A 15,462-nucleotide genomic window follows, 5' to 3' on the forward strand; every position below is an offset into this window, starting at 1 on the left:
ACACACACACAACAAAATCGAACAGAAGAACACACATAAACCAAGGTAAACGAGGCTTGGGCCAAAATGGCACACACAAAAATGCGCAAATGTATTAAGCTTTCTGACCCTTGTACTTTCAAAAAACTTAAGCTGATAATGACGTAGGCCTACTCAATCTGATACAAAGATAGTATTTGTAATACAGTGTGAGAAAGTGACAAAGATATTCAAGATCGAGGAGAGCTACACTGTTTGGGCATTGCTGATAAAGTGGCATGAGGTACATAGAAACTCAATTCAAAACTATATTGGTAAATTCTACGCAAGCACACTCGGAAATCATTGGAAAAACCACACTAATCAAACGCGGTAGCCATAAACCAATATGCACGTAAAATAAACACATGGCATTAAATGAATGTTTCGAAACGTTTCGCACTATATCAATATTGCAATAATTTATGCATATGCAATATTTAACAAAGCGGTCTTGACAGAAATAAAAGTATCCCCTTACATCCGCTTGGTATGAAATATTTTTTTCTTTATTTTTGCAAAAATTTAGTTTTCGCGCTAATAGACTTTTGCAAGACTAATTTTAAAATTCGTTTTCGTTCTCGCAAATATGCGTGATCGCAATCCATTTCCACAAAACTGCAGTCTCGCAAAAGTATATTTTTGCAAAAGTACAATTTGCAACACTAAATTTTTGCAAAACAAAATTCTCGAAATATCCCACAGCGTAAAACTTTATTCTGTCTGCAGTTTCCACGTAGAGAATGTTCCTTCCCATAAAAGTACATTCGCGCGTATATCTTCCCGTATAAAGCTATTTTCGCGAAATGTTTTCTTTCACCTTTAATTTACAGGGAAACAAAGATTTCAGTATTTTGGTATCTAGCCCATCGTGATTACTTTTGCATCGGTTCATATTTGTTGCACAGGCAGGCACTGTAAAATATTAGTTTAATGTCGTAAAAAGATTTTCGCCATGAATTTAGTTCGTCAAATTTCGCCACAGAAATTGGTCATAAATGGTGTATTGAAAAGAAATTTTGCAAGGTGAGAAAACTTTTATTTTACTTTTATATTTTATTTCCCATCCTTTCAGGACATTAACAATGTTGAATTACGCATTATCAGATTAAATTGATCATTATCAGATCGAGTGTTTAAAAAGTATAACAGCCCGAAAGTTTAATACATTCGCTTAGTTTTGTTTGTTTATTTCTGTCCCAATCCTGGTTTAACAAGGTGTGTGTTTTTGTAATTTTTTTTATGTTTGTGTGCTGGTGAGCATTTCGATGTTATATGCGATATTTCTATGTTTTAAAAGTTTTTGCTAATTTACAAGAACTTTCCATTTTTAATTACAGAATCATGGTGTTTTCAAAATAAACTATTTAACACCTTTTTTTCTGGTACCGGTACCTCTGTGCAGAAGTCTTTCCCTTTGTATCTGTACCTTATCTTAATTTTTGATGTAGCCCCCAACATTGTCAAGTATTAAACCGGTTGAATGTACTAGTATCATGGTTCAAAATAGTTATGGTGGTGGTCCTGCGGTTGAATCTCCTGTTATGACCAATGTTCCCTCTAATTTTTGTAGTATGTGTGCGCAGAAATTTTGGTGTGTGCGCACTTTTTCGAAATGACTAATATTTGTGCAAAAACCAATGAAGAAATTTTGGCGTTCTAACCGGGTAATAAGTGGGCCAACAACAAACGTTCTCAACCTGCCAACCGAGCACATTGTTACATTACATCGAAATACGTCTGTGCGCAGTAAATCTATGCGTGTACGCAGCCTCTAAAAGCTGTGTGCGCGTGCACACCTTAGTGGGAACACTGGTGACACAAAGATATAAAAATGTCTTATTTCAGATTTTTTTCTGTATTTATGTATGTCATTTTTTGGACCTCCTGATGATAACATGACAACTTGCCGATCTTTGACCAGGAATGTTTCATTCAATCTAACAACATATAATTTTTTCATAGATCACTGGCTTATGATTTTTCAGATCGTCCCAGTGCTCAGCGAATGTTAAAGATTTCTTCTACAAACCAAAGCCAAGAGATTCTTCTCATTCAAGTATTTTAACGAAAAAGGAGAAAAATCATCTTTATAAGATACAATGTACAAACAGTTTTTATTCTAGTTTCTTTAATTATGTACCGATTTATGCTTATTCATTATTTATTTGACTTCTATATTATTAAATATCATATTAAATTCACTATATTTGCCTGATATTTGAAAAATACATGGAATTGTCTACTACAAACATCTCATATAAAGTAAATTAAATACATTATTTGGGATATGTAGATATTATGGTATGTGAGTTTTATTTTATAAATGCTGTTTTCTGTTAAATATATAAAGTTTCACTGAACTTACATATCATCTAAGTTGAGATTATTCGGGAAAATTCATTTGTGTGAAACATTTTGAAAAGTAAAGCAACTCAGTCTAATTTGAATACTATAGGTCCCTATGATATTCAAGATAGAATTCAAATGAGATTTTTCAACTTTTTCAGTTCATAGTGTGAAACCAGGTGCTTTGGATGAATACAAAGACATTTGGTGAGTATCTTTGCAAATTGGATCCTATAACCATATGATATGCTGTTGCATACATAAATTTTGTAAATATTTTTGAGTCATTTTGATTTTATGTTCAAGCTTTATGAGATTGCAATCTAAAAGTAATTCTGTTTTTTTTTTCTGAATACTATCATATGAATACCTATAAAAAGTCTGAAAATGCATCAGTGAGAATGGTTGTCAAAATTTGTACTTTACTTGGGTAGAGTATGGTTTGTTGAATCAAATTTCCCCAATGGCTTGTTCAAGAAAACTACATAAACAATATAAATTGTTGTCTGTTGATCACACTACTTTTATTTTCATTTGATACAGTTATAGTAGCTCAAGTCCATTTTTATCTTTTGGTTATATCTACTTAATTTGAGTTTTTAACTCAGGAGAAGAAATGATATATTCTGGTTGAGTCCAGACTACACTATATCCATATTTCTCAAGAATACATTTGTCAAAATGTCGTATCCCCAAACAGATGTTTTATCCTATGAATATTATTTTGTTTCAGTGCAGAAATTCTACCAAAAATATCGGCAGATCCGGATCTACCTGTAGAATGTGTTGGAAGTTGGTCATGTTGGTACGGAGATCAGGATCAAGTTGGTAAATTCCTTTTTTTATAACTCTAGTTTAGTTTATAATTTATTGTGGACTGAAAAGATAAGTATTGGCTCAACAGTTGGTGCATTATGGTGAGTGTTAGAAATATGCTTACCATCGCAACCTCTGACTGGACGAGAGGCTGTGGTGCGCAATATGATTATGCAGTCTTATGGGCTTCGCTATCTCTCTGGATAAATATGAAAATCCCATACCATTCTAAAACATAAAAATCCTTCAGTATCGATTTTGTTCTAGAATTGTATCAAACAGCAAATAGGATAGTGATTTTCATGTGTGATCTTGGGGCACCATTTTTTTGTCAATAACAGTATTGTTTTATTAAATTTCCAGTCCACCTCTGGCGATATAATGGAGGATTTCCAGCAATTGGTGAAGCAAATCAAAAGATGAGTAGTTTGGAATGGTACAAAGATATGAGGAAGAAGCGTAGCCATATGCTTTTGGGTCGCAGAAATCAACTTTTATTTGAATTCTCCTTCTGGAATACACCTGAACCAAGAGATGGTCCGAATATTTATGAATTAAGGACTTATCAATTGAAGGTTAGATTTTCTCCAGTTGTTTCTACTACTGTTTGAGTTAATATGAACATACTTTGTTTTTTGGTGGTGCTTTTGTTTAATGAAAGAATTTTTATGTCTTGATTGGTCATTATCGTTATTAATCTCACTACAATTACCTTCAAATTAAAACCAAAGCCATAGTCAAGTCACCCACCACTTTTCAAATCAGTGTATAACCTCGTTAAAAAATTAATACTGTATATTTTTTAGCCTGGAACTCTTATAGAATGGGCAAACAGCTGGTGAGTCTATAATGTTTATTAATTAAGCTTTCAGTTACTTTCCAACTAATTCGTGATAAGATTTTTTTTCTGGGAGTTTTAAAATTATCGAAAATGTTTATTGTTGGCTAATTCTTTACAGGAAACATTTTTATTCTGATCCACAGGGCGAGAGGAATCAGCAATCGACAAACTAATAATGAAGCAGTTGGTGGATTTTTTAGTGAGATTGGAGACTTAAACATTGTTCATCACTTGTGGGGTAAGAGATGTTTCTTGTTTGATCAGTTTAATATTTGGGTGCTCCCGAAGTATGAGAACCAAGATGGCGGACATCGGAACGTAACAGGTTAGGGTTAGGCGATAATTTCTTTCCAATTTTTCTTATTTTAGTCCTATTATCAGTTCGAAGACTAGCCAAGAGCCTCCCGTAGTATTTATACCTAAAATTATGGCCTAACCCTAACCTAGTACACATATTATATTCCGATGTTCGCCATCTTGGTTGCGTACTTCGGGAGCCCCAATATTTGTCTTAGGACATGGCTTTCTTAGCTGATGCTAATATTCTGTATTTAAATACAGATTGTAATTTGTTTGTATACGATTAAATTGGCTATTATTGCTGAAAAGGTTATTTCATTCATATTAATCATTTCACTTGGTTCAATTATTCTAGCAAAAGACTTCACAATTAGCAGACAGTGTGAATTTCTTAAGTCGGCCAAGTGTCAATTCCATTAGAAAATATAGGGCAGTTCAGGCATGTATACATGTTCATGAATTTTGAATTCAAGTGTCAGTTACTGCTGATTTAAAGCATCAACGTGTTCACTGAATTGAACCGATGAGAAGGTGTTTTGTTGATCATACTAAAAGTAGTGCCTTTGGTAATATATTTCAGCATATAAAGATCTGCATCATCGAAAAGTAACCAGAGGGAAAGCTTGGACGTCTGAAGGATGGGATAACGTAGTTTACTATACAGGTATGCATACATAGTAACGGCAAAATAGACGGAACATCGGTAGCAATTTAAATTGTCCTAGCGATACTACTTTAAACATGTGCAAACAATGAGTTAGACTCGCGTTCGGTTATGAACCTTAAATATATGCCAAGCCATTGGCTGTACTTGTACAGTTATATGGCAATATATTAGATTATGACCCCGTATTTATCCAGAGAATGATGAGACTAGAAATGCAACATTACACATGGTAAATTACCGGTATGTCATCTTATGTGGTTACCAGTCAGGGTAGGGGCAAAATAGTTCAATTTGGTCCAATGCATACTTTGAGTTAAAGAAGGGAAGCTAAAACTGACGAGAAGTCATGTGAACTACTCACCCTTAAGCGATGATGAGTCCAGCTTTTCTCTCTCATACATACTTATAGAATTTCAACTAGTTGCCCATCCTCGGAATTCTATATTAAATAATTTTGCAATGAAATCTGTAACTTTAAGTACAACCTTGGCTTTTATAAATGCTATATAATAATTTATTTCAGTGCCGTTAATCCGAGAAATGAAATCACAAATCATGATACCACTTCCACATTCTCCTCTTCAGTGATCGGTATCCCAGATTGGCAGACATGTTAGCCATTTTTATACAGCAAGTAGGCTGTTTTAATGAAATATGTTATAATGGATGTATTGCCTTCCATGATATAGATAGCCTAGTCTTTGAAGATATTTTCACTAGGTGTTGGTGCTTTGACTAGTATTTTAAACAAGAATATTTTCTCCTTTCATTTATGTTCCATAGCAACTTGGTAAAGATGTATTCAATTCGAATTAATGCTTTTTTGAAAAGATCTATTTAAAAAATTTGGATAACCAAGATACTCTGTTTTTCTGTAAAATAATTTGCTATTTCCATGAGAAAATTAATTTGAGTGCGAGATGAAATTTGGGGAAAAAAATCAGATATGAACATTCTTTATTCTAGGTTAATTTCATCTGTCATTTCATGGAGTGATTTATTTGTTACATCATTTCACTACTTGTTTTCTGTAGCTCAAACCGGATTGGATTTAAACTTTGTTTAATAGAAAAATGTCTGTAAATAATATTTATATGCAATTCAAGAATCCTGCTGCACACTAACACAAATATATTTCTGTAACGTTTCGTCTGACCAAAATCAGACTTCCTCAGACAAGCGGTTTACAACAATGATCATTGTTCTTGATCATTGTTGTAAACCGCTTGTCTGAGGAAGTCTGATTTTGGTCAGACGAAACGTTACAGAAATATATTTGTGTTAGTGTGCAGCAGGATTCTTGAATTGCATATTATGGTATTTTATTCCTGCTACAGCATCCTTGCATTACATGCATACGGATCCACTAGCGCAAAGGCATAGAGAAAGGATTGGGAGTTAGTCTCGCGCAACCTCTACTGATCGTTATAATAATATTAATGACTGAAACTGAAACACCATACGAAAATCTTATTTTATCATGTTGTAGATGTTAGAGATCTGTTAAAAGCAGTTTTCGATAATGAATGTGTGTGTTTTTTACAGTCTACTGTTATGCTGTAATTGTAATATTCTGGATTTCATAATGTTATCCAAATGAGGTTGCATATGCTTTTCTGACTGTAAAAAAATTGAATCCCTATTTGTATATCTATTGGCAAATAAATTATACTTTTTCCTTCAATGTGTTGGGGGTTTATTTGTTTGCAAGACGCAGTAGTCAATTAAGTTTTCAACGAGCATTTCGGAAATGAAGACATTTCGAATATGTGGCTAGCAATTGTATTCGCAATCAGATCTGCCCAAACCCTTAATCGTCGTTTCGGGCGTCCACAAGAGGTAACGAAGGCAATTACAATTTCAACGTGAGTTTGTTTTATAACACGACATTGTCAATGTTTGACAAACACGTTTTTGATGACTCATGCCTCATTGCAATACCCATGACCCGCAAAAAAAACGTTATACAATAGCTTAATAATTAATTGTGCAGTCTGTAAGGATTCACAAATGCGGTCCCAGAACAGTTTGCAATTAGATTGTAAATGATCTAGACAGAAAGGCGAGAAAAAAATTGCAAGTTTGTCAATCGAGTCTTCCATAAAAAAATATAAATGCAAGTAAGGCAAACGAATTATAAGTGAGTTTACAAGCGTATCTTGGATGATAGCTGATATTTTAATTGAATCAATCAATCGTTTTATTCCGATTCTCTAACATAAACGACTCCAAAAGTGAACAGACGAACAAAATGCAGAGAAAGGGGAAATCATGGGATGCAGAAAGCAAAGCTTAACTTTAGATTCATAAATATAGTTGTGGCAGAATCAACATAATGTGACTTCTGCGGTTTCCCGCAGTTCGACTATCGTAACATTGCTTGACTATTCTGACTTTACAAACATAATTGAATGGCGACACAACTGTGAGTTTAAATTTTTCCGCGACACACATATATACAGTATAAAGTTAACAACTAATCACAGAATTCATAAAAGGACCCACTCGCGACACACATATATACAGTATAGAGTTAACAACTATTCACAGAATTCATAAAAGGACCCACTATGCAGAAGTTCCCATCCTGGAATCATGTTAGCATCGGAATTCATACTATACAAGCAACTATTTAAATATACTTAATGATAGAGCATCTGCTTTCTGAACCAACAGTTTTGGATTTCCCGGACCATAGTTGATGAATATAACCTTTTTAAGAAGTGCAGAAATATCTTGAAGTTGAAAAATAAAACTTGAAAATTCATCTAATTCATTATTTCCCGGAAGCCCAATTTCATCCTAGTTGGCTCGAAACAATCCAGTTCCCAACTACAGTACTTACTTCGAATTATATTGTTACACCCCATGTCAATCAGCTTCAACCAGGCTTTCTCTGCTACAGGTTCAAACAATTTTGTTGTAACAATGACCCTCATAAAATCTGTTTATTGTGCCTGAGCGATGCGTGGGGATTAAGTGAAACAAATGGACAACAGATAAACAATGAAGCGTTGACCACCGAATTCAAAAGCTTCTCGCACAAAAAAATTGTGGTGTACTCTGGGAAGTTTTGCGGCATATAATTTGGGAAAATCCGCAATAAAGGGTCAATTTCACAAAGCAGTTAAATTGAGTTAGTTCATCGCATGAACATATACCTATGCGATGTATCAAGCTAGAATCAGTTATTGACTCTGTAAACATTTGCTGATGTCGGTCGGTCTGTCTGACAAACGACCAACTTACAATATTTTCCTGTACGGGGTTCTAAGTGAAAGCCACTGACTGAGCATTTACTTCTGTAGTCATTCCAGTCGCAATCCGGGGCACAAAATCAACCACAAGAGCTTTTTTAAGACAGGTATGAAGAACATCAGTAAGAGTCGCCAGCTATATAGTCACAAACCACAAAGCTAATAATTCGCTGCAGGGATATATTTGTGCATAACAGCAGTGCTGTGAACTTTTTGCTTGTTCGACTTCTGTTAGTTTTTGTATTAAACAGTTTAACTAAGCAAAAGCTTCTACAACGAAGTTTGTGGGTGGTGCTGAATCGCTGGTCTTATACCGGGTATATATTGACAGAACTAACTAAATCGATTACAAGGACAATTTAACCACTGACTTTGGTGTCGAAAACTTTGTTATTATTCAAAGACTTACGAAATTAAAATTACTTATTTAGAGAAATACCGACCTTAAATACAAAATGACCGAAACTGACAACCTTACCTCGATCGTGGATAGCGCAAGGAAAAGCTTTTATTCTGGAAAAACGAAGTCAATCGCTTTTAGAAAAAGACAACTCGTGTCGCTTGTCAAGCTCCTGGACGAAAACGAGGATGAAATTTGTGATGCACTGTACAGAGATTTAGGAAGGGTGAGAATGACCGCATATGAAATTTGCTATGCATAATGTTTTTCGCGAACAGCGCCGACTATTTGGATCCGGTATAGTCAACCAATTAAGCAATTTAATATTATTTACCCCTACCAAAACTTGGTTTGAACGATTTATCACATACCCTATACAAATAGCCTAACGATACACTTCAGCTTGAAAAGTCAAACAGTGTAGTTAGTTGTGGATACTCTCCATCGTGTATTTATTTCCGTGGTAGTCTGCCAAATGGTTGTGTTACTTCTAATACCGATTAATGCGCTATATCGTATATTAACAGTTTGTCGGTGTGTGAGATGCTAGTATTGCAATTTCTAATAATTATGCTTTTGTTCAAAATTACATATCCATCCTAAAATTGGTCGTTGATATGCCGTTATTTATAAGCAACAGACTTACCATGTATGGAAAGAACAAGGATGACCAAATAACATGTCCATCACGCGTTAGGTCATGCGTGCAAAAACGAGTGAGTTGTTTTGCTAAACTTTACCTATTGAGTGATATAGCCTAATGCAAACAAATCATTATCCAATATCACTTCAACAAAGTTTAACAACTGTCACACAACGATGGTGACGTCCAGATTTAAATCAAATGACAGAGGTTTGAGCATATTTCTTGTCCTTGTTTTATAAAAATATACATCATTCATAACAGGATTATTTTGCTGCTTACCTTCTTGACATACATGTATTGAGAGCCGAAATTATTTCAATGCTACAAGGCATTGACGAGTGGCTGAAACCGGAACATCCAAAGAGAGATTATACACTTATGTTTTCAAAAGCCTACGTCAGGTTAGTCATATATAGGCTACACACACGAACCTTTCGTCAATGATGTTATATAATACTATTTAAATTCGATATGTTGTAGATTTGTTTTAATAGATATGTCTGAAATACATTTATTACTCTACAGAAAAGAGCCATTCGGTTTGTGTCTTATTCTTGGTGCATGGAACTTTCCTATACTGTTGACACTGTCACCACTGATAGGTGCCATAGCAGCAGGTAACTGTGCTGTGGTGAAGCCGTCAGAAGTATCTCCAAATTGCGCTAATGTGATGAAAAAACTGGTCAGCAAATATCTTGACAAAGTGAGAAATTTTAATGAGCTGTTTGGTTTTTCTTTCTATTTTCAAGCTTATTTATCCTTGAGACTTTGTGGGCGATTGGGGGCATATGTCCATCACAACTCTGACTAGTATATATACTCTTCCGCCCTCTATGAACAGTGTGTCATTTGATCGAGATTGTAAAATTGATCGAAACCACAGCATTTGCTATTTTATATGTACAGAATTGTTATCCAGTGGTCATTGCTGGACCTGAAGATTCTTCAAAATTGATGAAGGAAAATCGTTTTGATATGATTTTCTACACGGGAGGAACTCACGTAGGGAAACTAGTTATGAAGGCAGCATCAAAGCATCTAACGCCGGTGGTTTTGGAACTCGGCGGAAAAAATCCTTGCATTGTTCAGAAGTAATATTTTTCGAGTTCCTAATGAGTATTAAACATGGATGAGATTGCTGAAATAAGTCATAGCTTGCTTATACGTGATAAATAATATATTTCCTGGTGGTAAAATTGTTGAGCCAAGTGTTTATTTCATCTTGCTACATCAAAAGTGGTCACAAATTTGGGACTTTATGGATCATTATTTATTTAATTATTAGTCTAAAATACATCCTAAAATTTCCACATAATCGGAAAAAATAAGCCAGTAAATCTATAGATTTTTCATTTAATTGAATAATTTCGAAAAGTAAACTATCTGTGTTTTTTCTTTGCCAACGTAGAAACTTTGATTTAAAAATTGCGGCGAAACGTATTTGCTTCGGAAAATACATGAATGCTGGGCAAATATGTATTTCACCCGACTATGTCCTCTGTGAGGAAGAAATCAAAGATGAATTCATCAAGATTCTCAAGTAAAAATTCTTTTTCAGGTTTACCAAACTTCAAAATTTTTCATAGTGAATGTGTTTTAACTCAAACAGAAAAATATATAACTAGGATATCATTCTAATCTAACTCAATACACAAAAAATAAACAACAAATAACAATAGAAAACAATACGGCTTTCCCAGGCTCAAACTGAGACATTTTTCGTAGCTTGTTAATGTTTATCTTAAATGATAACATCCATATATTGATCATCATAATTGTCTATCAATATCATCATACAACGATTATCAGTCGCCCCGCATATCTTTCATAATAAAGTTGTTCTTACTATTTAGATCAGTGTTGTTGGAAATGTATGGTGAAAATCCAAAAGATTCCACAAGTTATTGCCGTATCATAAATGCAAGACATTTTGCTCGCGTTGAAAAACTTCTAAAGAGTGGAAAGATTGCGATCGGCGGACAAACAGATAAAGAAACAAAATACATTGGTAAGAAATATAATTTGTTTGTCAAGGATATAACAACCACTTATTCCCTCACGTTTTCCTCATGTTCCAAATTGTCAGAAGTACGGGATTACTGCACGTAAAACGCACCTCAACATTTTCACTTAGCCCGCCAATTGCACCACTTGAAAAGAACTACAAACGTGACTTTATGCAAACATTCGAAATATAGCATATAACATTGTACTGTTTTTTCATATTTCCATAACTCCCAGTCCCAATACATGCCTATATTAAACTGGACAAGTCACGTATTTACATTGCTTTCGATAGCACCGACTGTACTAACGGATGTGAAAGAGGACTCGCCTGTGATGCAAGAAGAAATCTTTGGGCCGATCCTTCCAATTATAACAATAAAAAATATAGATGAAGCAATAGAGTTTATCAACAAAAGAGAGCGACCATTAGGAATATATATGTTCTCAAAGAACAAGGAAGTAAATGAGATCTTGTTTAATATTTCCTCGAATTTTTTTACGCCATTTTGAAAGTAACAACTTGTCACTTCCAAGAATGACTTTTTTGATTAGAATTTTTCCACTAGTATTCTGATTGGATATTATATATATATTGAAATGAATTTCGACAAGTGATCGATCGCAAAGACTGATGTATATCATTTTTTTTTTTTGAATATTTTAAAACATTTAAGCATGAATTCTGATTTTTGTAAGAATATATATATATTTTTTGTTAAAATTCTGTAAATGTATATCAATAATATTTTGGCGTACGTTTCATAGGAAATTGAAAAAGTCATTTCCAGTACATCTAGTGGTGGAGTTTGTATCAATGACGTCATGTCTCAGCATAATGGCGGTTTGCCATTTGGTGGAATTGGTAAGTTTAACGCTATAGCGGCATTTGAAAATGCAAAAAGACAAATTTGCGAATAAGGCCACAAAATATCGCTGCTGGCATGATTACCTAGTCTAGTGGTATGTTTGCATCCCATTTAAGATACCTCGGTTCCCATTACCTTCAATACTTTATTATCCTGACCACCATTTCAGTATCCTATAGCATTAGTAGGTTGCTCAGAAGAGCTGTTATGTCTTTTCAGGATACAGTGGGATGGGAAATTATCATGGAAAATACAGCATTGACACTTTTTCACATAAACGAGCCTGTGTTGAGTTTGGAGCACCAGATATATTGCTGGGCACCAGATATCCTCCCCACACAGACAAAAAATTGGCGCGAATAAGGTTTGTTTCAGATCTCACTGTAATCGATGATAAAAATTAGTAAAATAATTATAAAATCAGAAAATTCCTTCGATGTATATCCGAGTTGGATTAGTTAAAGAAATTTACAAACGAAAGTTTGCTCACATGAATAATTTTTTTTGTACATGCCGTAATAAGCTTGGGTGTTTGGGACTTGAGGTCACTTAGTTTTTCAAATAAAGCCGGTCACAGGCTATACATTATATATATGTAATATGCGTTTCAATGCACTATTTTGTACTATGTCAGCCCGGTTCGGTGATTAGTAACCATTAGTAATTAAAAGTAATTAAAGCTCAAATAAATTAACATTATAAAGCAACAGTTTTAGTAATTCTTTTTTTTTAATATTTAAACTTTTATGTTTTTTGAAAAGCTGTTGTCTGTGAAAATAGCTTTTTTTTGCTAGCCAGTTGAGAATAAGTAATCGACAGGAAGTAGGTAAAATTTCTGCGTATTTATAATTTAGAACATTGAAGCAGAAAATTCCCCAAAGGCGTGGACCAATGGATACATTTTTACAGCTTCTCAAACTAGCCGCCCTTGGTGTTCTCATTGGTTATCTGGCACAGGTATGTTGAAAAGTTGTAAAAATTCGAATTTGTTTATCAGTTCTTTTTTGTGATTACCATGTAATTCCAAAACCTTACCCTGCGTGGTGTTCATCATTATGTATTTTTTTTCTCACACTAGTTCTTTTATACCTCTGATGTCGAAAAATTATCCACTATTCTTATAGTTTAAATGAATTTAACATATACGGTATATATAAATGGATACCAAGTTTGCCTAATACTATTGTGAAATAATAAGAAGAAATGTACAGATATCGGAAGTAACTATTGACACATATCAAACTATTCAATCAATAACAGCGCTTTCTAGATGGCTAGCATAGCCTGAGGTCAGCAAGCATTAACTATATTTTAACAGATTTTCGCGAGCCTTCTCACCAAATGATCGAATCGAAAACGTTCAAAAATCAGATGGACAGGATAAGCTAACAAACAACAGGAAACCATTACCGGGCAACAAACTGATTTTATGGCCTTTTGTTGAGCTACATATTTATTTGCCCAATTTTTCATTTTATTATATTAAGTTCAACTATGAAATATAGATGTATAGTATATATTATTGAGGACTAGGATTGTTTTATAGTCTTTTTTTGATCACTGCACGGGTTCTCAAACTTTTTTTGCGCATTCTTCCATTGGCGTATTTCTTAGCTCCTAATTCCACCCTACTACGCATACAAATCTATTTGCAATCTTTCTTCATTCCAATCTTTAACGGAACATTTGCTTGCGATATGTGTAACTAGTTATATAACTTGTGTATATTTTAGATAGTTTATAATGTATGAATATATATATATATATATATGCATTGCAATAATACCAAATAAGTAAAAAATATTAGTGATACTACAATTGTTTGAAAAGTAAAATTTCCTCCCCCAAAAAACATTCAAATTCCTTTTTGGGAAGAAATTCTTCTTCGGTTGGGAAACGTTGGTTTACTGTAAAGTTAAACTCTGTAACCTATTTATCCAGTATTTGATTGAAATGTGTATTTTTGTATCATGAGCCTAAACAACAGTGATCAATTCTGACAAATGCCAAATAACCCAAGTGCTCGACGAAGTGCTTGAAATCGTTTGTATCAGTAAATATTATACTGTATATGATAATTTATTTTGTTTCCTTATAATATGCAAATCATATTTAAAAAATGTAATTTATAAATTATTAAGAGCGAAAAAAATATAAGGCGTAGCCTATTCATTTATACCAGTTGTTTTCATTGTCTAGTATTAGTTTTGAGATCTATAGAGGCATAGTTATATCATCACGGGCAGTCATTTACAAGGATCGGTATCTCTGCTTGACGGCACTTCGCTTGCAACTCTGTGATATCACAATGACTGTTAGGCAAGCATAGACAGAAGGATCCAAATGTCGATAAACTTTTTACACTTAGCGAGTCTTCTGCGGAAAGCCAGGTATCGCGCACTCAGTCACAAGAGTAACCAAATGCATTCGTCCAGGTAGGATGGATGACTAATAATTGAAGTTAAGGAAAGGTTTTTCTTATAGTGTAACAAAGAAAGGTTACAAAAATGAAATGTCAATTTGCATTCGCTAAATTTGACCTAATTGTGAAACCAAACACCAGAGATTCCACCTTTATCATACATACACTTTATTCCAAGTTGAAGAAAACGGAAAAAATATGGAATAGTCTGTTACCGATATGAGTGGAAGAATCGCAGTCTAAAGTTTCACAAACAGTGCACAATATTAGCTTCTAAATAGCTATAAAATGATGAATAATTTAGTTATTGCTGTTAGTGATAATGGACAACGAATCCGGGATTTGATCATCAGAATGTCCAGTTGGTTGGCAGGGAAATATTGCAAGTATAACTGCACGCTATAGCGGTTATAGTAAATTAGAATTCTCTTTCACAACAAATCTCCTTTTTTTTAAAGTTGTTCTGACCAAACGACCTCGACTCATGGTATCGATTGACAGGATTAGTGTCGTGCTGAGCAAAATGCAAACAATGCTCGCAGTTTTTGCTTAATGATTAGCTAAGTTTAAAAAGGATCAGATAATACTACTTCCTTCTACACAAGAACAACGCTTGGTCCGCGAAACAATATTTACTATATTTATTCAACTGCTAAATTCACAATATCATTGCAAAATTTGTAACAGCTTGACCCAATTGTTCTTACAGCCGATCCAATGGCTATCATGACGAGCAGTTTAAATTAAACCTTCTGCGGTCTTCGAAAGCAATCTCTGTTCTAGAAGTTATAATTGTAAGTTTTCTTGTAGCCTGCTGCCAGAGCTTTTCTCCAAGACCACATTTTTTCTTCGCTATTGCTTGTCATTTCGCTA

The 15,462-nt window shown here is 34.1% G+C and overlaps 2 protein-coding genes across 3 annotated transcripts; both read left to right on the plus strand.

Annotated features, from left to right (window-relative positions):
* Positions 1 to 818: 818 nt before the first annotated feature.
* Positions 819 to 5,938, plus strand: LOC120326011 (protein NipSnap homolog 1-like). Its single transcript, XM_039392214.2, has 9 exons — positions 819 to 1,044; positions 2,007 to 2,122; positions 2,529 to 2,574; positions 3,101 to 3,195; positions 3,547 to 3,758; positions 3,990 to 4,021; positions 4,168 to 4,262; positions 4,905 to 4,988; positions 5,515 to 5,938. The coding sequence occupies exons 1-9, from the start codon at positions 974 to 976 to the stop codon at positions 5,577 to 5,579; spliced, it is 816 nt and encodes a 271-aa protein (XP_039248148.2). The 5' UTR covers positions 819 to 973; the 3' UTR covers positions 5,580 to 5,938.
* A 1,917-nt stretch (positions 5,939 to 7,855) lies between these two features.
* LOC120326665 (aldehyde dehydrogenase, dimeric NADP-preferring-like) lies at positions 7,856 to 14,343 on the plus strand. Of its 2 annotated transcripts, XM_039392987.2 has the most exons (12): positions 7,856 to 8,355; positions 8,680 to 8,874; positions 9,556 to 9,695; positions 9,820 to 9,997; positions 10,201 to 10,385; positions 10,703 to 10,834; positions 11,148 to 11,302; positions 11,594 to 11,760; positions 12,067 to 12,163; positions 12,387 to 12,531; positions 13,022 to 13,124; positions 13,486 to 14,343. In XM_039392987.2, the coding sequence occupies exons 2-12, from the start codon at positions 8,704 to 8,706 to the stop codon at positions 13,510 to 13,512; spliced, it is 1,500 nt and encodes a 499-aa protein (XP_039248921.2). In that variant the 5' UTR covers positions 7,856 to 8,355; positions 8,680 to 8,703; the 3' UTR covers positions 13,513 to 14,343. The 2 variants fall into 2 exon arrangements, with proteins under 2 accessions (XP_039248921.2, XP_039248922.2); XM_039392988.2 differs by lacking the exon at positions 10,703 to 10,834.
* Positions 14,344 to 15,462: the final 1,119 nt, after the last annotated feature.

The sequence above is a fragment of the Styela clava genome, chromosome 4, assembly GCF_964204865.1.
Source record: "Styela clava chromosome 4, kaStyClav1.hap1.2, whole genome shotgun sequence".
NCBI classification, from domain to species: Eukaryota; Metazoa; Chordata; class Ascidiacea; order Stolidobranchia; family Styelidae; genus Styela; species Styela clava.

Bases quoted from the DNA above. Each gene is read 5' to 3' on its own strand.
- LOC120326011 (XM_039392214.2), top strand. From the start codon at position 974: ATGAATTTAGTTCGTCAAATTTCGCCACAGAAATTGGTCATAAATGGT. The intron at 2,575-3,100 runs GTGAGTATCTTT...ATTTTGTTTCAG, and splicing joins GATGAATACAAAGACATTTG to TGCAGAAATTCTACCAAAAA. The intron at 4,263-4,904 runs GTAAGAGATGTT...AATATATTTCAG, and splicing joins CATTGTTCATCACTTGTGGG to CATATAAAGATCTGCATCAT.
- LOC120326665 (XM_039392987.2), top strand. From the start codon at position 8,704: ATGACCGAAACTGACAACCTTACCTCGATCGTGGATAGCGCAAGGAAA. The intron at 9,998-10,200 runs GTGAGAAATTTT...TTATATGTACAG, and splicing joins TCAGCAAATATCTTGACAAA to AATTGTTATCCAGTGGTCAT. The intron at 10,835-11,147 runs GTAAAAATTCTT...CTTACTATTTAG, and splicing joins GAATTCATCAAGATTCTCAA to ATCAGTGTTGTTGGAAATGT.